Source organism: Agelaius phoeniceus, chromosome 3, assembly GCF_051311805.1.
Source record: "Agelaius phoeniceus isolate bAgePho1 chromosome 3, bAgePho1.hap1, whole genome shotgun sequence".
Taxonomy (NCBI): Eukaryota; Metazoa; Chordata; class Aves; order Passeriformes; family Icteridae; genus Agelaius; species Agelaius phoeniceus.
Window position 1 is genome coordinate 27,026,002 of NC_135267.1, and position 23,100 is coordinate 27,049,101.

Consider the following 23,100-nt stretch of genomic DNA (forward strand, 5'->3'; position numbering starts at 1 on the left):
ATGCTCAAAATCTGGCAGATGTTTTCCAGTATTTTTTCTTTTTTCTTTTTTTTTTTTTTGTACTGGTTTTATGTTTTTGCCTTTAATAACAGCAAAATAAGGAATTAAGCAAATGAACATGCAGCATCATTCCTGCTCTTTTCTCAGAGCAGTACAAAAGAATTAGCAACCCTAGTTTTACTCTTCTCTTAGGTCAGTACAAAAGAATTAGCAACTGCATTTTTATTGCTTTCTGCTGCTTTTTGCAGAATGTGCACAGTGTGCAATTTCTGAGGGTACTGTATGTTTTTGACCCCTATTCTTATGCTTCAGAAAAACTTGATAGTCTGAGAGTCCACAAATAAATTAATCCTTACTATTATTGTAACTGTTACAGTATAATTGGGGAAAAACCTAAATGGTAGACTTTGTTTCAAGGTTCTTATTGTTTGAATATTTTAAGATAGGAAGAGGAGTATATTTGTTATTGTGTGTTGAAATAGCAGTGACAGTTCCTGAGTTAGATTTGTTTACATGCTTATATGAATAGGTAGCCTATTGGTATATGCATGTAGCCTGGTTTTGTGGGTTTTGGTTAAACTTAGCTTACTATAAAGGATTACTGAATAATAGAAATGCACATTGTTTAGCTGCTTGTAATAAGCTGTAATATTGGGTTTCAGAATCTTTCAGACCTAGCTACTGAACCAACAAACCTCAAGTCTAAGTCTGTTTCAGGATACTAAGAAAAGAGAGCCTTCATCATGTACAGATTATTCTCATCTTCAAATTACTCACTAGGGCTGACTTGCAACAGTAGACATGACTTTCCTTTGGCTTACAATCAAACTTCAGCTATCTTCTAAAGTATTTTTAAACATTTGATTTTTACATGCAAATCTATGCATCTTTCTTTATATCCCTGCAAATTCCTACATATCACTCTATGTCTAAATGGAATATTAATAGAAAATTATTGCAGCAGCTATACAAATAAAATTTGAAGTGGTTTTAGTTTTCTGTCTTAAAAGCAAAGATCATTTCTATACAAATAGTATTGAAGCTGTATATTTATTAAAAAAAAAAAATCATTTGGCCCAAATATTCTTTTTCTGTGCTTGTGTCCTCCTTGTACGTTTCTTTTTTTTTTGAATGCTGTTTTATTGTATCTTGCCTAATCATGTCTTAAGTGCTTTAATTTCTGATTTCTTCACCCTGTAAGTGGCATTCATTTACACATTTCATTCTGCAGTGTCAGTGGTACATTCCAATTTAAGCCTCATGATCATTTTCATTAAATCTAGAACCATTAAAGCCATACTGATTTAGTTGATCAGTACCTAAAATACATTTCTAATATTGCTTTCATTACTGTGCATCTTTGTCCTCTTGTGAATGCACTTTTTCCTATGCAAAAATAAGCAGATTCAGAGAATTTACTTTAAATGGTTCTCTGGTCTTCATCAGATTCTGTTCTGCTGCATCTTTAGTTGTCATATGTGGAAGTATAGTTTGAAAAAGGGAAAAGAAAAGGGAAGAAGTATCTTATTCATAAGATACTAATATTAATAAGATTATAAGAAACTTGCACAGTAGAGCTTGCAAACAAGGCTCACACAAAATTGCATAGAATATAATTTAGGTACAAAATTACCACATTACAGTTGCTTTTTAGGGTAATACTCCACACAGCCTGTCAGTGTCTAAGTCCCCTTCACTTTGTTGCCCTTTGTAATTCCTTTTTGCCATTCTTGGCCTCTTTGAGTGCTTAAGCAGAGTAAATATCCTGCTGGCAGCTCCCTGGCAAGAGGAAAGAATGATGTGAGCAGATACCGTGCTCCTGCATTCACCTAACCCGAATGTTTTCCCTGGTACTTAGGTTAATTTTTTTTCTCTCTTTCACTGTTTTCCTAGTCATTGTTTGATAGGTTTAAGTCCACATAGCCAGAGCAACAATCTCTTTACAGAGCCCCTTTTATCATCCCAGCAGCGTCTTGTTTAACTTGACTATTTAAATGGCTGAAAGTCAGCATCATCCAGTTCTGAAGTGGATTGGGCAGCAATCCAGCTCTTTTTGTTAGAGACAGACATTCATTTTTTTGGACTAGAAACAAATTACTTCCAAATGCTGGAAATGTAAGAAGGCTTAAAAAAAAAAAAAGGGTTTCAGGTGTTTATAGAACAAATTAGTATAAAATAGTTTTCAAAATGCTAAGCCACATTTAAAATAAATATTTAGTACTTTTAGAAGCTGTGAAAATACAGCACTAAAAACCTGAAATCACTGATCCTTAGCATGCATAAGAAGTATGGTGAGGGCACACTGGTGTCACATTCCCCATGCATATTTCTGTTGTACCTTGGATTGCATGCATAAAAGGTAGTATTTTGGGGTGGTTTTTGCATGATTGATAGGGACTGGCTGTAGTTTTAATGAGGTGACTGCCTGTAGCAATCAGAAATTGAACTGATAACTATTTTACAACAGTGTTTGATTCAATTCCTAAAAATGAAAGTCTTGATTATCTAGATGACTGGAAAATAAAGAATTTTCATTGGTCTGAAGATTGTTTCTTGTGCCTTATTCAGCATTACATAAGCACTCTCTCATCCACAGAAAGACAAGCTAGTTCTCTGCAATTGTTACTTGTCCCTTTTAGTTTTATGGTGTCTTGCTTGTCTCTCCCACACCTTCCAACTTCCACAACAAATGAAATGGGATTTCCACAAATACAAACCTACACAACTGGCTCATCTCAGAACCCATCCTTGCAGGCCCATGCCATTCTCCCTTCTCAGCACTCCTGCCACAATATGCATTTCTTCCTCAGTTGCCATCTCATCAGCTGCCATGGTAATTTGAGGGATGAGGTTGTTTGTCTCCATAGGGCTTGCATTCCTGCAGTTGCTGTGTCACTCCTTTAAAGGGTTGCCATGCTCAGCACATCCTGGCCTCTCTGGCACTGTGGCCAATTGCTATGTAAAGCTTGCATCCCAAAACCCAAAAATCCGGACTGGCAGCTATGGATGGTCCCTAAAAGGTGCTAGTTCCCAGACTGTGCCAGGAATAGCTTGGTGGAGCTCTGTCTGCCCCAGGGCAAAGCTGTGCCAAGGACTGTGCAAGAGTTACCCACAGTGGACAGTTGAATTGCAGTCCTGATGCCATTTAGGTTTTTGGTCATATACATGGCCACAAAAGAGCACAACTTCCTATGCATTAGCCACACAAAAGAGAGGTTTTTGCTGTCATTCCCAGTAGCATTTGTGGCATTCCACAAATGGCATTCCATAATGACATCTGAGGATGTCTCTGGAGATGAGATTTCAGAGGTTTTGGTCAGCTCTGAGTGTGCTGCTGATATCTCTGGGGATTTGAGCTTATATGCTGGACACTAAAAAGATATGTGGAGCACTGACAGAAATAAAATACAATATTTCAACATAATTTAAAAAATAATTGCAAAACAAAATTTTCAAAAGTTTGTTCAAGATACAATTAAGTACCTTTAAAATAGTTTTTTTTCAGAATTTAATTCCTAATTTAATTTGCATTCTTTTTTGAAAATAAATTATTTCTATAAGTGTTGCTTGACTTGTTTTTAGAAGTTCTCCCTATAATCATATGGAACTTTAATCTGTACACATCAGCTAGGAGAAGATAAATGGCTTTTAGACATGTTTATTTTTCTACTTGGTGGGAATTACTCCCTCTCTCTTTTTACCCTAAAGTAGTTTTTCTTAAAGTTTAATAGCAACTGTAAAAAAAGAGGACAGGATCATTACAATGCTTCCCTCTTGGAAATTATTGATTTCATGACCTTTCATTATTTGTGAGTGTGTGCATTCTAGTTTTTGCTGGAAAAAGAGGACATTGCATGGAACCTGAATTTCAGACCTAAGCAAGGGTCAGAGGAGTTTGCCATGGCTGGAACAGACTTGGGGAATGACAAATCCCACAGTCTCAAGCAGGGAAGTGTTGTGTTTACAGGATGATGCTTCCTTCCTTTTTGGGCAGCTCTACAGACAGCTGTGCTGAGGGGGTGGAACTAAACCTCTGGCCATTCTTGAATATTTACAGCTCCTCAGAAGGAATTTTGTTATCATCTAGCAAACAATAAGGGAGGGGGAGTTATTTCCTATTTTGAGATGTATCAAGTGGCTTTAAACAAGATCTTAGGATGTTTTCTAAGGTAAAATTAACTGCAGAAAATCTGTAGATAGCTGTGACCAGAAGGCTGGAGTTCTGAACTTACTCCAAATGAGTGTTGGGTGGATCTTTGTAGCTTGGGAGAACAAATGAGCATTTGCATAAGTGAAATAAGTTGAAGATGACTCTTCAGCTAAGACAGAAACCAAAGCTGATGTAGTACCTAAAGTATGACAATCATTTTTTTCATTCTGTGCTGTGCAGAAGCAACACAGAAACAGTCTCTTGAGTCAAATAATTTGTCACTTATCTTTTTTTTTCTCTTTTGAAATATTGCACTATGAATTGAAACAGCCAGGCATTCAGAAATAAAAACGTTTTTATAATTTTTAAACATAAATGAATGGCAATGTTATACACTCCAGCTTGCATGTTTGCCTGTTTACTTTTTCTTCTTTGTGGCTTAGTGCAAATGATATGTGGAAAGATTGCCAGAGAAAAATGATGTGATTTGCTTAACAGAGTCCATTCAAATGTGTAAAGTAAACATTTATAGAAAGGTTTTTTTCTCCAATGCTCATAGTAGTTAAATTTTGCTTGCACTAAGAACTGCAACAGTAGGAAATAATTTTTAACTTGATGGAGTATTTTTCTTCTAAAGAATAAGCCAAGTAAACAAAATAAAAGTAGATTTAGCAGAGCAATATAACATGCATCTATAGTAAAATAGAAGGTGCTAAGTTGAATGGCTTTTTAAACAAAAGAAGTGTTCTGGCTGTACTGCTGGCAGATACATTGGATAGACAATTACAGATGTCTTTTTATAACAAGGAACTTCCATCAGAAAAAGAGAAAATTTTCAAGACATTTTACATTTCATGGCTCCCCACCTTAATGCCACCACTTAATTAATCAATGTATTTGAAGGGGAGGCAGTGTAACATGTTAAGGTACTGTAATGTGATGAACATTATAAAGTTGATCCAATTGTAATAGAACAGTAGATGATAAGAAACTATCACACTTAAAAAAAAAGTTTCTTGCATTATAATGAGAATTGCGATGAAAATTTTACTTGAAATAAAAATTCTCTCTGCCTAGAGTGGACAAAAACTGCCCTATTTGATTGCATCTTCTTTGCCCATGTTGCTGTAATTATTGTTACTGGAATGATTCCCATCCTGGAATTCTACTCAAGACACTGTATTTTTTGCACAAAATATAAAGTGCTACTTCCTTGAAATTATACAGATGAATGACTAAAACATATATTCCATAGCTCTTAAAGGGAGATTGTTCCTTGGTTCTGAATTTTTGCAGTAGATTTTCTAACAAGACCTAAGTGGTCCCATTTGTTAAGTACATTTGTCTGAGTCTTGAATAAAATAAGGATGTGCACAGCCGTTTGCAAGTTCACAGGCTATTTAGCAAGAATGAATTTTAGGAAAAAAAAAAAAAGCCAATATAAGTTTTTTTTCCTTGTTTAAAAAAAATAAAGCGGATAATCAAATTGCAAGCAAACAGAAATATCTGGTACTTTACTATCATGTTTACTGTAATATTGCCATGATTTTTGCTTAGCTAGTTGGGAAACTGGTCTTTAGTTACTCTGGAGAATGAGGTGCACAAGAATGAATACATTTGGTTTCGGGTTTTGTTTTATGGCATTTGATGGAGTTGTTTACTCTTGCAATGATTTTCAAAACACAAATAGCAGTGAAGAAGAAAAAAAAGAAGCAGGATAGCCGCTGTAAATATTTTGTAAAATGTCCATCTGAAGCTCCTCAACCTCTGGTAATTAGAAGCCATGCTGTGGAGATTGACAGGGTAAATTACCAGTTAATGTTTACACAACAAAACATATGCCCAGTACAATATCCTCCACTGATGTTACTGAAACCAGAGTCCGGAAATGTACAGTGGAAACAAGACGTGGTACTTTTCTTGTGCCAACATAAACAGCAATTACAGCACAGTGTGAGAGAAGTCATAAGAAATACTACTGCATATCAGTAGTTCTACAAAGTCAGCACTTTTTTGTAATTGCAGGGGAAAAGGGCTGAAAAACATTACAGATCTCAGCAAGAAATGGACCCTTTATACTTTTAAACTGATCCTTGATAAAACAATGCCGGGGTCATGAGAAGGCTACTCTGCCAATTTTGCTTCACTGTGGGATCCATTGACATCTGGCTGAGCTGCGGAAGCTGGAAAACTTCTTTAATATTCTCTTGACAGTAAAGTGGACATGTGGAAAACATTCTAATCTGTTAATCTTTGGTGCTCCTGAAGAAAAAGGACATTTGGCTTTATACTTTGTGATGATAAATATTGTCTCCAGTCTAGCTGTAAATAAGTTAAAAGCATTTGAATGGAGGATGCAGTTCTTATTTTCCATATATGAGAGAAGATGGATGTGCACCTGTGCAATCCAGAAGATGTAAAGAATGCCAGGAGTGTTTTCTAAGGTTAGTTTACCATATATCTTGGAAATCCACCTTTTTTTATGCTGAGTGTGGTTTGTCAATGAATTGGTGAGCAGAGTCTCTGAACCTCCGTACATCCTATATGCTAAAGTAGAATAAAGTGTTGTTTCACTCAGGGGATTCTGAAAATAGAATTAAGAGAGATTTGAAATAGTAGTTAAGTCTGAATAAAAAGTGCAGGTTTTATTTAACAGTATTAACTGTACCAATTATTTTTGGTTGACTCTAATATGGAGTAGTAGTGAACGATGGAGATACATATCTGTTCAGCTTGAGTAGGATGCACAATTGTTCATTTCGGTTGTGAGATTTATCTCCAGAATTGAGAAAAGGAATCTCTTGCATTAGAAAATAACTGCTATAAAAATATATTATGTATTCCTAGTACAAAGCATCTTTATGCATTAATACAAAATGCAAAAGATACCATGGAATATGTGAAGACCAAACTAGGATTCAAAATTCTACATATCCTTGTAGTACATTCTAAAATAATAAGAAAAATTGTAACAATGCATGATGGCTCAGGTTGAAGTGAAGTCAGATGACATTTTAAATGCTGGCATTTTAGTCCTTTAGATACCCTGATGCTGATATATGATAGTGGTGCTGTGGAATGAAAATAGCTCTGCTCTACTTTCCATGTGTTTTTATAAATGCTGTCATTACTGCACATTTATTTTAAAACAGTTTCTTTCATTTGCTCACATTGGTACAAGGTAGTGTCCACTGCCACTTAGTGCATAATGCTGCAAGTGTTCTGGTTATAAGAAGTGAGAGAAATTACACCTCAGGAGCAATTTGGTCACCCAGCTTAAGCTGAAGAGTGGCTCAACACAAGTTGGTCTTCAGAAACTGGAAGACTTGGGAATTGGTAGAAGCTAGCAAGGACAAAAAAACAAGATCGAAAGAATTTGTAGTTTCTTTCTAAGGTACAGATACAGTAAGAGGAGTACATATGATAGATTAACTTCATTATATGCTCCCTGAATGTAGGAAAAAAGGGGCCTTTTCAAATGCTGTCATGCTTGGGTCATGCCCAAGCTTGCTGCCATGCTTCATTGATAGATTCACATATTCCACATTTGCCACGTGTACTTCAAATAGTAGACCTTTCAAATCAATGCCTTTCCTTGATCCTTCGTAGTAGTCCTCTACCCTTTTCAGTATTGTGGCTCACAGAGAAGTGCACTGCCTGCAGCCTGCATCTCAAACATTGATCTTTACCTGTTCTGTCCTTCATTCAACTCATTCTCAGCTGATGCCCCATATTATGAAAATTCAGCCATTTTATTTAGTGGGTATGTGTCTACTCAGTTTATCCTCTGTGAGCCATCCATGGAAGTAAGTGGATATTTTTTTTCTTTCATCATTGCACCATAACAGTCAGCAGCTCCAAGCATTCTTTGTCCAGTCCCAGCTGAATTTTCCTCTCCCAAAGCTACCCTCAGTAACTTTGCCATGGAGTTAAGTAATCATTTATCTCCCTTGTCTATTCAAAACCCTCTGTTTATTTTCCAGTTTATTTTTATTCATTTATGCATGAATAAATGCATATGAAAAAGACCTTGTTTTTACCTGATGATACGTAGGGCACAGGCAACCTGGCACAGCTTTTGCATCTCTGGACTGGACAGTTCTATCCTAGCCTAACTCCCTAACTCCAGTTCTATCCCAGCAAAACTCCCCTTTGCCTTTTCTGTCTAGTTTCCCCTTTCCCTCCAGATCCCAAGATTATTATCTTCTCTTCCCTACCTATTTCATTGGTCTCCTGACTGTGTTCAAACATTTGTCGATACAACAAATACCTTGTGTTTATAGATCAGGTTATTTCATGACATAGTAAGCAGATAAATTGTTAAACCATCACAGATTTGCTTGAGAGCAACTTCTGCTGAAGAGGATCCTGAGCAGTAGCTGCTTACTTTGAGTCAGCAGCAGCATCTGGCAATGCCCTGGCTTGCCTGGGGAGGGAAGAAAGGGAGACTGGAAAGTCACTTACTGTTTTGGTGATGATTGCATCTTCATGGGATCCAACAAGCCCTTGGTGTGCCTCCTGCTCCCCCTGCAGCTTTGTGATCCTTAGCAAGGGAGAGCTGGAGTTGAGCACAGCCCCACACCAGCAAACCCCAGTGTTTTTAAGTATAAGAGTACACATATTGCTAAAAGGAGCACAATCAGCCTGCATGGGCAATAAAAATAATGATTTGTGAACATCTGCTTCATTAATTGTGTTATGGCATAGGATTTTTATTAGCATTCCAAAATCTCAAAACCAGTCTCATGTTGAATGGAATTGATTCCCCCTAAACATCCATGAATGTTTTCTGAAGATCTGCAACACAGACCTCTCTGCTCAGGCTTTTTGTGCAGGTGATGCATTGTCAGTCAGGGACACAGATATTCCAACTCAGGCTCAGAGAAATTGCTTCACAATTCTTTGTTGAGATTAAGAAAAAAATTATGGTCAGCTGCTGCTCTCTTGACCCTTGGGCATTTTAACTCCCAGACTGACCAGTTCCTGCCAATAAGGTGGTAAATAAGGTGGAACTTCCCTAAGCTTATAACTAAGTCCAGACTGGGATCTCTTAAGATCAGTATCCCTTCTGTGCCAAACTTGAGACTGCAAAGCTACAAAAATATCTCCAAGAAACTCATGTAAAACTTATTGAATATTAATGTAACAGAGTGTTTTTCTTCCCCAAAACTTGTTCCCGGAAGTGGCCAAGCCCATTTTTCACTGAAACTTTCAAAACAATCCAGTCTGAGGCAGAGACAAGGTATGGAAAATATAAGTTCCAGCAGTTAAAGGCTGACAAAGTAATAAACAACTGAAAGTGGGGCCTTATGATGGAAAGTGTTAGGGAACTTTAACTCTAGATGTCATTGCCAGCTTTGCTTATAATAAATGTGTCAGTAGCAATATGAAAAGATGTGTACAATGAGTTAAAGGAATGCAGTATTAACCTATTTTATGTGGCACGTCTGCCCACAAATTGCTTGCATCTCAATATGTTTTGGAAGAAAAGGATTTCTTTCCCCTCGATGAATGTATTAATTTTCAAACGATGTGAACTGGGAAATTAGATTTTTTTAATGTTACAGTGACACCCTGTGGTCAGTAGGGATGATGTTAAGTCAAAAGCAGTTTTGTGATGTTTTTTAGCAGTTTTTTAACCTTTAGCAAAAGCAGAGAAGCAGGAAGAAAATGCAGATAACTTTCACAGATTTCCACAGAGTAGTGTTATCCCATTTTATTGCGTTATACGTAGAAAATTATGATTTTAGTTTCTTGAATACCAAAATAATATTTATTTGCATACATTTATTATATTGAAATACAGGACCACGGCAAGCGTTGGTTTTAAACAACTTGAGAGTGTAAATTAGGGAAGGGTCTTTGTAGCCACTGAACCTTACAAGGCATTGCATAGTCATTTCTGTGTCTGGTTAATCCTCTGTCTCTCTGCAGGAGAGGGTGTTTTTGCCAATGGCTGACCAGGTAGTGATGGGTAGCAGACTGATGCCAGAGAGACACAGTAATGTGGCAGAAGCCATCACTCCAAGAGTGCCAGCTCAGCACCGACTGGGCTGCAGGATCAAATAGCATTAGTCCTTTCTGCCTTTTGTGTGGGCAGCCTTTGACCTGACATATCCTCCTTCTTCCTCCCTGCCTGCTGCCTTCCTTGAGCAAAAGCTGAACTAATACAGCCACTCTTTGCAGTAGCTACATGCCCCTATCTTTAAGGCACTGGGCACTGAACTTCACAGCACTGTGGCCCCTTGATTTTGTGGCACAAATCTTTTCCTCTTTAATGCACACCTTGTATCCTTGATATTATGCTTTCAGAATCTCATCATTTAGAAGAAGCCTAATTTATGAAAGATCTGATTTATAGCTTCTGATTTATACCACATCCTTTCCTGGAGTTACTGATGCTGACATTGCCATTTTTAAGAGAGAAACAAAGTTAAACTTCTGCCAGACAAACCAGGTTTAAAGATCAGTAAGGAAGGAGACTGACTGTCCCAACAAGAAGTTATGGGGAGCTAGTAAAGCAAACTGAGAAACATGAAGCATTTATTATTCACTGGCAATAATGGTTTCCTGTTAAAATTGGCTGTTTGACAAAGGTGATGAATTTAATTCCTTGCTTTCTCATTGGGGAATTAGGAAGTTAGCATGGGACAGGAGCAAAAAGTCCTCTGCCTTCTCTGGAGAGTAAGCTAAAGCTAGCCAAAAATAAAGCTTGGAAGGTGTTCAGGAACCACTGTCAGGAATTCTGTGATTATCAAAAAAGTGTCAAAAAATATTGAAGTACTGTAGTTGTCCTGGAAGCCAAGCCATTGTTCACCCCCACACACGTCCATGTGGAAGCAGCTCAGTGAGTGCTCATTTAGGACATAACCTATGAAATAGCTGCAGTACAACTTCTCATGAATGTCAGCACAATTTAGTGCCTGTCAGGAAGTGACAGTGAGAGTCTGGACTTTTAAAATGTCATATTGACAGTGAATTTTTTTGCAAGCTTGGATTGCTTAAAGGATTGAAACTCATTATCTCCTGTAAAAGTGTGACAATTATGGAAGATGTGATAAAGGAAAATACTTAGTTTTACACATTTGGTCAATTTTTAGGTTTTACTTTAGAACTCCTTTTGCTTTTAATGGCTGCAAAAACAAAACAGCTTCATAGCTGCTCAAATGTGCAGAGAAGTTATTTATTAGGTGCTATTTCAGACTGTGCTTGGACAGGCTGGGCTGTAATATCAACCTCCAAATTAGTTAGTAGCACTGCTGAGGGATGTTTTCCAACATCTGTTTTTAGCACTGTTAGATTGGAGCTTAGAGTATGGATTATTTAAGGATTTTTTTGAATGGGGCCACTGAAGATGAACTGGAGTGATTCTGCACTTGAGTCAGCAAACACATTATAAGTGTCTGTACAACATGCAAGAGCACACAGATGCAGCTGACCCTGTTGCTGAAATAGTAGTACATTGCAGTCGATTCCTTTCAAAAGCATTGTGAAGAGAACTTTAAAAGACATTATCTTAAAGTATACACACCTGCTCACTGCATTTTAAGACCACTGATTTGAAGAACTGTCAGATTTGGAGGTCATTTGGGGTTGCTGTATTATATGCCATGTTTAGACCTTGTCTACCAGTGGCTTAGTGTTCAAATAGCAAATACATCCTGATAGAGATCCAATTTTAGAGACTTCAGGTCTATGCACTGTTTCTGGGAAATAATGGATTAAGTGTCCTGTACTAGGGCATCCCCCCAAGGATGCTACCAATGTAAAGGTGCTACTATTAGACCTTCTCCTTTTTTTTTTTTTATTTAGCCAAAACAGTCAATGATTTAAAAGACACAGTAATTATCACTGTCATAATTACAGAAATTACTGCTCCCACTGCTTAGTCAGAAGAAGGCATCAAGGTTCTATATGGTCTTGCATCTACAGTAAGATAAATTGTCTGAGCTTACTCCAGCTTCCAGTGAGGGTACTTTGAATAACTCAGACAAGGCTGCCTGAGAATACAAGGGTGTGGTTAGACACAGAGAGGTGTTTCATGCTACCTTCAGGTGGCTGTGATATCCCATATCCACCCATAGTCACCAACACTTTCAACAATTATCAGCCACCTGTACCCCACTGCTGTGAGAGTTGCAGTGCAAATTCAGAATCACAATGACATCACTAGTGTTTGTACAAGGACATCAAGAACTAATATGTGTCAATTCAATGTCTTTAGAAAACATGCCCTTTTAATGCTGGAGGATATTGGTTTTGGTTTTGCTTACAGTGAGTGCCCTGTGAAGGACTGGAGCAGACTACTGACTTTTTTGGCTGTTTTTTACCAAATACTATTTTGTTGATACTTTTTTCCTGTTTGTGCAAAAGGACAAGAATTTATTGAGATAATTTTTTGGGATTAGAAAGTGAATGTTTATATTTTTTTAAATAACTACTGAAGTTATTTATAAGAACTACTGATTATTTTTTATAATAACTACTGAAGCTGTTTCTGAGTCTGCTGATATTCCTTGGGAATTTAACAGAATTGATGTACCTCACCACATTATTTGCCTATAGTTTTATCCCCATGTAAAAATTACGTGAAAATGAGTGCATGAAGAACAATGCTCTAGCAGTTATGACAGATTGGGAAAACCTCCATGAAAGACACTTTCTTTTATCGTTTCCTCTCTGAAACAATAATTTCTGATGTAAATCTTAAAATCAGACTGAGAGAGAAGGCATAGTAGTATCAACCTGCTTGTATCAACCTGTACCTCCACCTGTTTGACACCCTTTTCTGCAGACCTCCACTATACCCTAAATCTTTCCAATAAGAAGCCCAACATGTGTTTCTGCATGGACATTTGCAAGCTGAGAGCTGCCACTGAGGAGCTTGGGCCAACGACTTCTAGAGTAAATGCATGAATCTTAGCAGCTAATGCAAAAAGAGACAGAACTTCCAGCTGTTGTGAATGCACATCCTCTGTGTACTGGACACAGATGTGTCATATAACACATTGTTCTTCATTGCATTGTTCTTCAAAGCATTGTTCTTCATTTTCTGACTGGTGGCCTGCACAAAGAGTGTGACAAGTGACTGAAATGTGAAACATGCACTTTGGTGATTCACTCCATAAGTCAGAAATTAGTGTACTTTAAAGTACAGTATCTCTTTGTAGAGACCCTTATTATGTGAGCAATATTAAATAGTACTCTCTTGCCTGTCATAGTTATGCACCTTGACTCCTTTGAGGTCTTTATTACAGGCTTTGAGCAGCTACCTAGATCAAGATAATATTCTCTGTCCAAGAATAAGACCTGGGACAACAATTCCTTCTTTATTGTTGCTCTCTAGAGATGTTGGAAGCCAAAGAGGCTGTAAGGCCAATGATAAAACTATGGAGTGCACTGTTAAAACAAGAAGCAAGTACAAAAGATCCCCACATTAGGGTAGTTTATTTCAGAACTGAAAAACTAACTACTAGGTATATTTGGAAAGGGGACTGAGCAACTACAACATGCAGAATGTATCATTTGCCTACCTTGCTAGCTAGTTGTATGCATGTCTGGGAAGGAGAAGCTCAGGCTCCCAGAGCAGCAGAGCCTGCAGGGACAGGTAGGTTCCTCAGAAGGGGATCAGCAATCTGTGCAGTCAGGCCTCTAAGCCAAATTCCTGACCTGCATATGTGGGTAACAAGCATCAGAGGCTTCACCTCTGAATCTCTCTGTACCCAAAGTCAGGGTTTTGAAAATTTATCTCTGCACAGGAGCTCCTGTCCTGAATTTCAGTCTGCCTGACCTATCTTACAGTTTTGGTGTATGTCTCTCTAAATTATTCCTGTGGGGAAGGGAATCCTCTAGTGCTCTTAAGGCAGAGGACCATGTGTCTTTAAAGACCTAATAATTGTTCTGCCAAATTCCCTTGCCTGCTTCTGATTATCTGTAGAGCATGAATGCCTCCAGAGGCAGGGGAAGACTGAAGAGCCTGCTCTGACAACAGAGACCCAGTGTCCTGATCACATACCTAACATATTGTAACAGAAAACAATTGCTTTCCAGTTTCAGCTTTATTTTAAACATCAAATAATAGAAAGAAGAGGGTGCAAAAGCTCCTTAAACATATCAGTGGAAGTCACTGGCTCAGTTTTTTGCCTCCTCCCTTATCAGTCTCCTAGGGAAGACTTTATCTCATGGGAAATGTCATATTATCTTCTGGGTGGAGTTGGTAACTGGTTGACTACTTTTTATAATGAATATGCTGAATGGATGAGAAGAGAGAAGATATTTGAATGCAGCAGGAAGAAAACAAAAAGCAAACAATTATTAATTTACCACAGCTGAGTATTTTTTCAAGTCTTAATTTAAGTCTAGTTTAAATGACAAAGCTTAACACTGTGCACCAAGTATTCTCTTAAAAATATTCCAAGCTCAACCTGTATATATCTATGGAGAACTTCCATTAATTGGTTTTTTGCATGAAAACTTTTCATATTAGATGCAGATTATTTAAGAGCACCAAGTTAAAAGATAAAGAGAGAAAAGACTTAAAACCTCTTTCTATAAAACAGCAAATAACTTATCTGCCAAAATCACATGTAATGGACCATTATTTCTTTGTTCCATATCCTGTGTTTGAAAATTCTTACCTTATAAAGATGTCAGGACTAAAAACATTATAAGGTATTTCCTCCAAGGAGCACATCTATTTGTGGAGAAATGTGTATTTTATGCACGGTAACTTATACATATGGCCTGCCTTTTATGAAAAATTATAAATAATACTCTGTGCTGATGCTTCATTTTGGTGTTGCTATTTTCCAGATGGGAGTTTCTGTGGTGGATTCATCTGTTGCAGGACTTGGTGGTTGTCCCTATGCAAAAGGTGCTACTGGAAATGTAGCCACAGAGGATGTGATATACATGCTGAATGGTCTAGGGATCAACACAGTAAGATACTTTTACTTTCTACTTAAGACTTAATGGCAAAAATAATTAGGAAACATATGATCTGTACCTCACAATAATTTGTGCTGTACAACAAAATATTCAGAGCCCATAGAAGTTTTTGCAAACTCAGTGCTTTAATATAGCTTGACACATGTCAGGAATGATGTTATCTTCATTAGCAATTTAGAATAGAAATGGTTTGTGTATTTAACATAATTTGAATAATCTACTTCTTCATACCTGGAGCTATGAGGAACTTAGTAGCAGCTGCTTTGTGTCATTGCTCTGTCTCAGTAACCACAAAAAATTCAGTACTCTAGACATTGCTACAGAAGGCTGATCATCTCAACAGTGGAAAGACTGAGCAGAGCTCAGATTTTGTCACAGTGTTGGATTTGGCTCATAGTGCTTATTAATTTGTTGTCAATTTTTCTGACTTCAAAGTTGAAAAAAATTGTGGTGTTTGGCACCCAAGCACAAGACATTGTTATTTCTCAGGTATCCACTTAATATATTTCAAAATTGTACAGAACCTGTTACTGGCTAGGAGTCTTCCAGTCATTTTTATTACCAGTCCTGTTGTTGGAGGAAGGGCAGAGCAGATCACATGCCCTGAGCTGCGCTTTAATGAACCTTACCAGTGAGCATCCACACCTCAAGAGCACTCATTTAGTATCCCTGGCTGCCTGGCATGTTAATTATTCTGTATTCCTAGAACTCATTTACTGCCTTCTTCAATAAATGTGCTCTTTGGTCTTCCTGTCTGTCCCCATTTATCTGGATGTGTGGCATAATGAGTTCGTGCTAACTCAGGCATTGCTGTAACTTTATGTTTGATTTACACATGGACATGGAGAGTCAAGTTCAAAGGAGAACATATAAAGAACTGCCAAAACTACAAAGTGTGTGGTTTGTATTTAAATTACCACAGAAAGAAATCTAAATGCCTGATATGTGAAACAGGAAGATTTGCGTTACTGAGGAGCTCATTGGAACTTATCATTCACTTGTTGGTAGGCTGCAGTTCTGTGTGGTGTACAGGCCAGTGGAGTCCCTTGACATGAAAGGATTACAGAACTTGTTTCTGAATTGCACATTCCCTGGGCACTGTTAAAGCATATTCAGTGCCTTACAGAGTTCACTGTAAGCATTTATCTGCTCTCATTTGCTTTCTAGGGAGTTCAGAGTAGATATCAGAAAATGTTCAATCACAAGTGTCCACTGTACAAGTGGACTCTGTTTTGACCTGCTTGTACACACTTTGGGGTAGTTTTTCTTCATGAAAATGATGTTTATTCTTTTGAAACAACACAATTCTTTGAAATAAAGAGGAGAAATCATGCATTTCACTTTACATTGCTGTGCACCTTAGACTCATGCTTTCAGTATAGTCTTTCCTTGGGCAAAATACTCATTGACCTTTCCAACTGACTCATAGCAAAAGGAAGCAATTAAGCAAAACTAGTTGGATTATATGAAATATACCATGTACCAGCTTCTTGATAAGATTGATTAATCTGTTAAAAATCTGGTGGCCAAGCAAGAACACAGCTTGTCCGAAAGGTTGATAGCAAATCCCATGGAGACAATCTCACCATCAAATACTTATTTCTTTATTTGGTTTGATGGTGATTTTACTTAGGTTTTGTTTAGTTTTAAATTTAGATTTTAGCAATAGAAAAACACAAGTCTTCGATTTTTGAATCCTTTTTCATGCTTTTTGCATGAAGTTTTGTAGTGTTGGATGATAAATAAGTATAGCATATATTTAGACTCTGTATTTTTCTTCTAACTTCTAGTTGTAATTCCAGATCTTTATTCCAGATTCTTTTGGGGTTGAAAGATATTACTCCAGTATTTGGTCCACTGCTGATGGGACAAGAAATCATTCTCAAAGTAGTAGAACCTTCCAAACAACTAGAAGCTGTAACTATCTGTAAATCACTGTAGGTTTACTGATCCCCATTACTGACCTATAACATGAATCAGGCCCTTTGTTTGCAAAAATTAGACCCTGGAGCAAAAAACTTGGAGTCTAAGCATTTTCAACATGTGCATTTATTATTCTTTACATTTTCCCCCTCTTTTTTAGGGAGTAAATCTTTGTGCCGTGATGGAAGCTGGAAACTTCATCTGCACAGCTTTGAACAAGAAAACAAACTCAAAGGTTGCACAAGCTTCCTTCAGTACTGGAACTATCAATTAAGTGGATTTTTCTTTTTGCAGCTTGATTACATTTTCCATTTACCTTCACCAAGGACATTTGCTTTAGGAAAAGAAACAAGAAAACCATTGCATCAAAGAAACAAAATAGAACCGATATATATATTTTTTTTAAATGGGAACAGTTCTTGTACTGTACTGTCTTGTCAGGAATTGTCTGATTTGTAGGTAAGAAATAAACGACTGTAGTACAGAACCCTGTTCTTCGTCCTTCTACAGAAGAGAAAAATGTATTAACACCAGGACATTTTACCATGTTTTAAATAGAATTTTAAGTTCTTTTCAGGAAAACCAGGTAGAAACAGTGAGTACATAGTTAAATTTTAATCAAGATGTCTTTCAGAACAGTACAAATATTTGCAGTAGTTTATGAGATCTCACACTGTGTGTGGCCATTCTATTCTGTATTTTATTTATCTGAATTCTTGCTTTTCATTTGTCAAGTCACTGTGTTAGGAACACAGAGCCAAATCTGAATTCATTGTAAGAATTTTTTAGCAATAGAACTTCTTTTAAATTTTGTTTAACATCTGCTAAATTATGGATGACTTTATCTTGTTCCAAGACATTGTGGTGAATGGCACTCTGCCAGCTCCTTCCAATCCTCCAGCAAATGTCCTTATTTGTTACATATGTTAAATTTGTTGTAGTTGCATTTTTTGGTCAACTTATTAAAACCTAATTATATGAAGCAAATAAAAATTGGCAAGGTCCTCAGCATCATTCAGGTTCACAGTGGTGTAGAAGGGGTTACATTTTCATCCAAGGTTTCATAAAAAATTAGATTTTTCATTCTATAGGCTATGAATTTATATTCTCATTCAGAAATCACAGGGGTTTTTTAGGATAATAGTATTTTTCTGGACTAGCTAACACAAAGGAGACCACAGATTTTTTTTTTTGTGCTCTGCTGATAATGATACTGTTCTTTTAAATGCCTTAGTTCAACAAGATGCCAATGAACTGCACTGTTCAATAATCAATAGATTAGATCAATAATGAACAAGTGCACAAATTCAAAGAGCCTTATCCTATATATAAATGTTCAAGTGTGCCATGAAAATACTGTCATGTTTTTCATCCTGAAACTTCAGTACTCTTACTGGTTGGTTGTGTAGGACCTGACTCTACTTCTCTGTGTACTTAACTTTGATCTGTGTTTTTTCTGAACATGGCCTGTTGACATGAAAATCTAAAACCCTGGACTGTGGTCTTCATCCATATTCTCAATTTTCCTCAAAAATGTGAAATCTTGTCAAAAGGTAAGATAAAAGAAAGTGGAAGATAGCACACACACACAAAAAAAAGGCTGAATAATTTTTTGTCTGGAACTCAAGTCTGCCAAGTTAGAGCTGAGTCATGGTTTGCCTTTGAGATACCAAAGTGAATTTTTCTGAGATCTTTTAGCCAGTTGTGTACTTTAGAATTGGCATTGTATAAGAAAGTTAGTCTTTGCATTCCAGCAGCAGAAAGCTATAAATTTGATATAACACCCCTATTCTGTTTATGTCATAATGATAGTCAAAATTAATATAAGCTATTTTGTTTCACTCTTCTCATGGTAAAAGTCAAAGGATAAAAAAAGAAATGTGTTCAGGTGAGGCAAGAAATATCTTGTCTTTCATTCCAAAATACTAAATCTTTCCTGCAGAGTCTCGTAAGAAGACTTTCGAGTACTCCTGAAGGTATGAACACCCTGATTTTCTTGACCTGCCCTGGATGCATGTTTGGATCACCACAAAAAAGCTCTTTCCTCTTTTTTCCCATGTTTCAGCTGGGGCTTTGCTATTTAGCTGCCACTATAGCACATATATCAAAACTTGAACTTAAATAAAACCAGGTCTTGAACCATCCACAGACTTAAAAATTCTGTAATGAATTAGACCCAGTGAAGAGGTAAGGAAACTGCAGCAGTACAGTTAAGCCTGAACGTGGTGCCAGACTTGACATCTTAAAAACTCCCTAATTTGTGTCATTTACCCCTGAAGGTGACTAATCTTACTGTAATACTTTCCTATTTAATAATAATTTTTCCTGTTTAGTTTTCTCTGTAGGCACAGATTTGGCTCATTTTGAGCTGGATTATGCAGTTTGCATGTAGGTCCTGATGAATTTTCTTCCACCTAAGACTCTCTGAGCCAGCATGTTTAATTAACATAAACAATATTGAGCTTCTCAAAGACTGAAAGTGAAGTCAGCCCTTGAAAAAAAAGTAGTTGTGATGCAAACCTGAATGTGAGACTAAACAACTGAACTGAGACTGAACTTGCTGCTCAGCCTGGGGAGATTAAATACACACCCATGACAGGAACTGAGGGAATGGCCTGAAGTTGTGTCAGGGGAGGTGTAGGTTGGATATTAGAAAAAGGTTCTTCACCCAGAGGGTGGTTGGGACTGGAACAGCTCCCCAGGACAGTGGTCACAGCACCAGCCTGACAGGGTTCAGGAAGTGTTTGGACAGTGCCCTCAGGCACATGGTGTGACTCTTGGGGATGGTGCTGTGCAGGGTCCAGGAGCTGGACTTGATGATCCTTGTGGGTCCCTTCCAACCCAGCTTATCCTGAGATTATAAACTGAAAAAGAACACACTTTCTTGTAAATCTGTATTAATTTGTGCCACTGGGTAGAATGGAAAATTAAAAATTCCTAAGCCCAGAAAAATCCCAAGAAAAGAATGTCAGTGCCTCTGCAAGGCAGGGTTCTTTTTCTTGAAGGTGGTGGTGAGGTCTTCAATTATCAGCCAAGTAAGGAACTGAACAGACAGTGTCCATTTTTATGCCTCTGTGCACAGTGCATCCTAGGCTTCTCAGCATCTGGACTGTCTGGTTTGCAGACAGTTGGCTCTTGATTCAAGGCTCTTGATTCTCCCTATGCAGTGAAACAGGGTGCCTATTAAATCATGTAGATGAACAACCTAAAATGTCTCAGTTCTTTATTGGGTCTGTTTTAGAAACTACTTGGAAACTTGTGGAGAGCCTTAATTGCAGGTCTGTTATTCTGTAATGATGTGAGCTTTGGAAAAGATGAGCAGTCACATCTGGAGCCTGTACTTTACCCACATGTTCAGCTTCAACCACATCATGAGTTATTGTAATCCAGGGTGGAGGTCACAGACAAATAGATTGTTTGTAGGGATTGTTATCCCTACAAAAAGAGAGAAAGAAACATAGAGCCAGAATAAAAAAAAAAGCAACCCCAACCCAGAGTTTATGTGCCAAAATTGCCACCTGGGCTGAATTTAGGTCGGTGGGTCCAGGTGAGCAGTCCCTATAAAATCCTTGTTTAGTTGTATTATGACTGAGAATCTTGAGACATCTTATGTTCTGCCTACTGACATTTTTTAGATTTGTAAAATGCTGCTGCTCTGCTTTCCTGGGCTGGCATAATTTTGACTATGCAGAACATTTTGACACCTACTGTCTGGCTTCAAAAAATAAGCATCTATTGCTTTTAATAGCAAAGACTAATCCAATAGCCATGCCATGAGCGTGCATCACTCACATAGGCAGCACTGAATTCTGCTCATAGTAAAACAGCTGAGACTATACCCCTTGAAAAACATGCCAAGACATGGGATGAGGCTCTCCAGTGCTTCTGACATCCTAAACCTTTATGCTTATATTCAGAAGTACCTATATTATATATCTGCTTATATTCAGAAGAACCTATATGCTTATATTCACTAGTGATGTCTGCTCTTTTAGTCCCTATCTCTGTCCCCAGCTGAATACATTGCTGTCACTTCACCCTGAAGTAGCCCCCTGGGTGTGGAGGGCTTGCATCCAGGTGTTTGGCTTCCATGAGCAGGTGTTCTTATCACTGTGTCATTATAAAAAAATTTAAGTCAAGATGTTACATCGTTGAAGGCATGACTGGTGTGCTTTGTTGGAGGAAAAGTTGATCAGTTCCAGTAGTATGGGCATAATCATTCTTCAGTGCCTTCCAGAACACAGCAACAACATAGATCCCATACAGTTCTAATGTCTTCCAGCAGCAGCTTCCTTTGTAGTTTAAACTTTTATGTATTAGGGCAACTTGGCTCTGGACCAGCACTTTAATGGCTCATTTTTGTGTATAACCAGAGCTTATGAAATAAGAACTAAATATTGTAGTGTTGTGAATAAGTCCAGAGAGGCTTTGGCTAATTTTCCTCTCTTAATAGTGTCATTTGGGTTCATAAAACTTTTATTATTGTATTAAGGAGTCACAAAATGAAGACTACAAGTCTGTGAGATAAAATTCTTATGTTTGGGATCAGTGTTGTTGAAATGAAATAATGCTTATCCAAAGAGTTAGTGTGAATGTATAAGATCTGCCCATTTTTTTCACTGAGTTTGTTTTAAGGGGTAGAAATATTGTTTAGTTACTGTGATATCAGAAAATCGGTACTTTCTGCCACTGAATTTTTCTATGATTTCTGAAACTGCCTTCAGTTCTCTTCACTGATTGTGAAGTGTCTAGAAAAGTGGCTAAACAGGTATGAGTGGCAAGTAAATGAATTCCAGTTCTTGACTTGCTGATCAAAATTAATCAGCTTTCCTTTTGTTATACTTTTGAAGATTATTTTTCTCTACAGTCCTGCTGTATGCAGTGTTGATCTTCATTGCTGCAATAACACAGCAGGCAGAAGGACTACAGCCAAAGTCAACTTAGTCCTTTGAAAGCAATGTCAAAGAGATGACATGTTTGTCAAGGAATTGTCATGTATCCGCCTGGTTAAATGCATTTGTGATTTTGCAATATGTGGTGTTACAGCTGAAATAAAATCTGTCTTGCTGTTTATTGAAACTGATATGCTCATATTTTATGCCAGATTCAGCAGCTCTGACTGACCAGCTCATGCATACAACATTAGCAAATATAAGCTGTCACTGACGTGTATGCCTGTGTTGACTTTGTTGCCTTGTAATCCATTTTGAGTGCTTTTTCTTAGGATTACCTTTTAATCTGGTGTTCCTGTGTGTTTTTATAGCAGACAAATCTCTTTTAAGTTACTGGGGAAACATTTATTTCCTCCATTAACTAAACATTAAAAGCTACAGGCAGGAATGGAGGTAGGAGTTCAAAAAATTCAATGAGGCATTATCTAACTTCAGATGTCCCAATGCAGGATAGAAATCTGTGCTGTCTAAGTGATGTCTAAGATTCCCTACACACTTCATGGGAGACTGAATGACTTCAGCATGTGGTCTGAAACATCAAAATGCTGATGTTACTTTCTTGGCAAAGTCAACAGCAAAATTCCCTACCCCATGCTACTCTTGAAGTGCCTTAACATGACCTGCAGTTAGTTATCTTCACTAGTTGAACATAAGGATTACTATTTTCCTTGGTGGAAAGACAGCCACAGTCATTTTCAAAAAGAACTGAATGGTGTTCTCTGTTTTATGGCACATCTTCCCGTGTTGGTGCTGCTTCCATCCATCTCTCTGTTCCTAGCTTGGTCTGGTATCTAGCTCAGAGCAGCAGGATGTGGTTCCCACAACAGCCTCAAAAGGCTGAGCCTATGCCTATCCAAGTATCTCATTCTTTTCACCACACAAACAGGTGAAACAGCCAGGGAAAAATGTTCATTTTGAAGAAATCAAGACTCACTATGGCATTACAGAAATAGAAACTTGGGCTTTACAGCCTTGTAGCTTCACACTGCACAAGGAAGAGCTAGTCTGTGTACTTGTCCCAAAAAATCTTCACACATTTAATTTGAAACAATTGTTAGATAAAATGCATAAAAAATCTTCCAAGAAAATAACCTTTCTGATGAGAGTGCTGGAAAGCAAAAATTAATG

The 23,100-nt window shown here is 37.5% G+C and overlaps 1 protein-coding gene across 2 annotated transcripts in view; it reads left to right on the forward strand.

Annotated features, from left to right (window-relative positions):
* HMGCLL1 (3-hydroxy-3-methylglutaryl-CoA lyase like 1) overlaps positions 1 to 22,099 on the forward strand; it is a 76,627-nt gene extending 54,528 nt beyond the window's left edge. For both annotated transcript variants that reach the window (XM_054629518.2, XM_077174956.1), the window contains 2 exons: positions 14,963 to 15,088; positions 17,181 to 22,099. In XM_054629518.2, the coding sequence (XP_054485493.1) occupies positions 14,963 to 15,088; positions 17,181 to 17,294 (240 nt within the window). In that variant the 3' untranslated portion in view covers positions 17,295 to 22,099. The remainder of the gene's footprint in view (positions 1 to 14,962; positions 15,089 to 17,180) is intronic.
* The last annotated feature ends 1,001 nt before the right edge of the window (positions 22,100 to 23,100 follow it).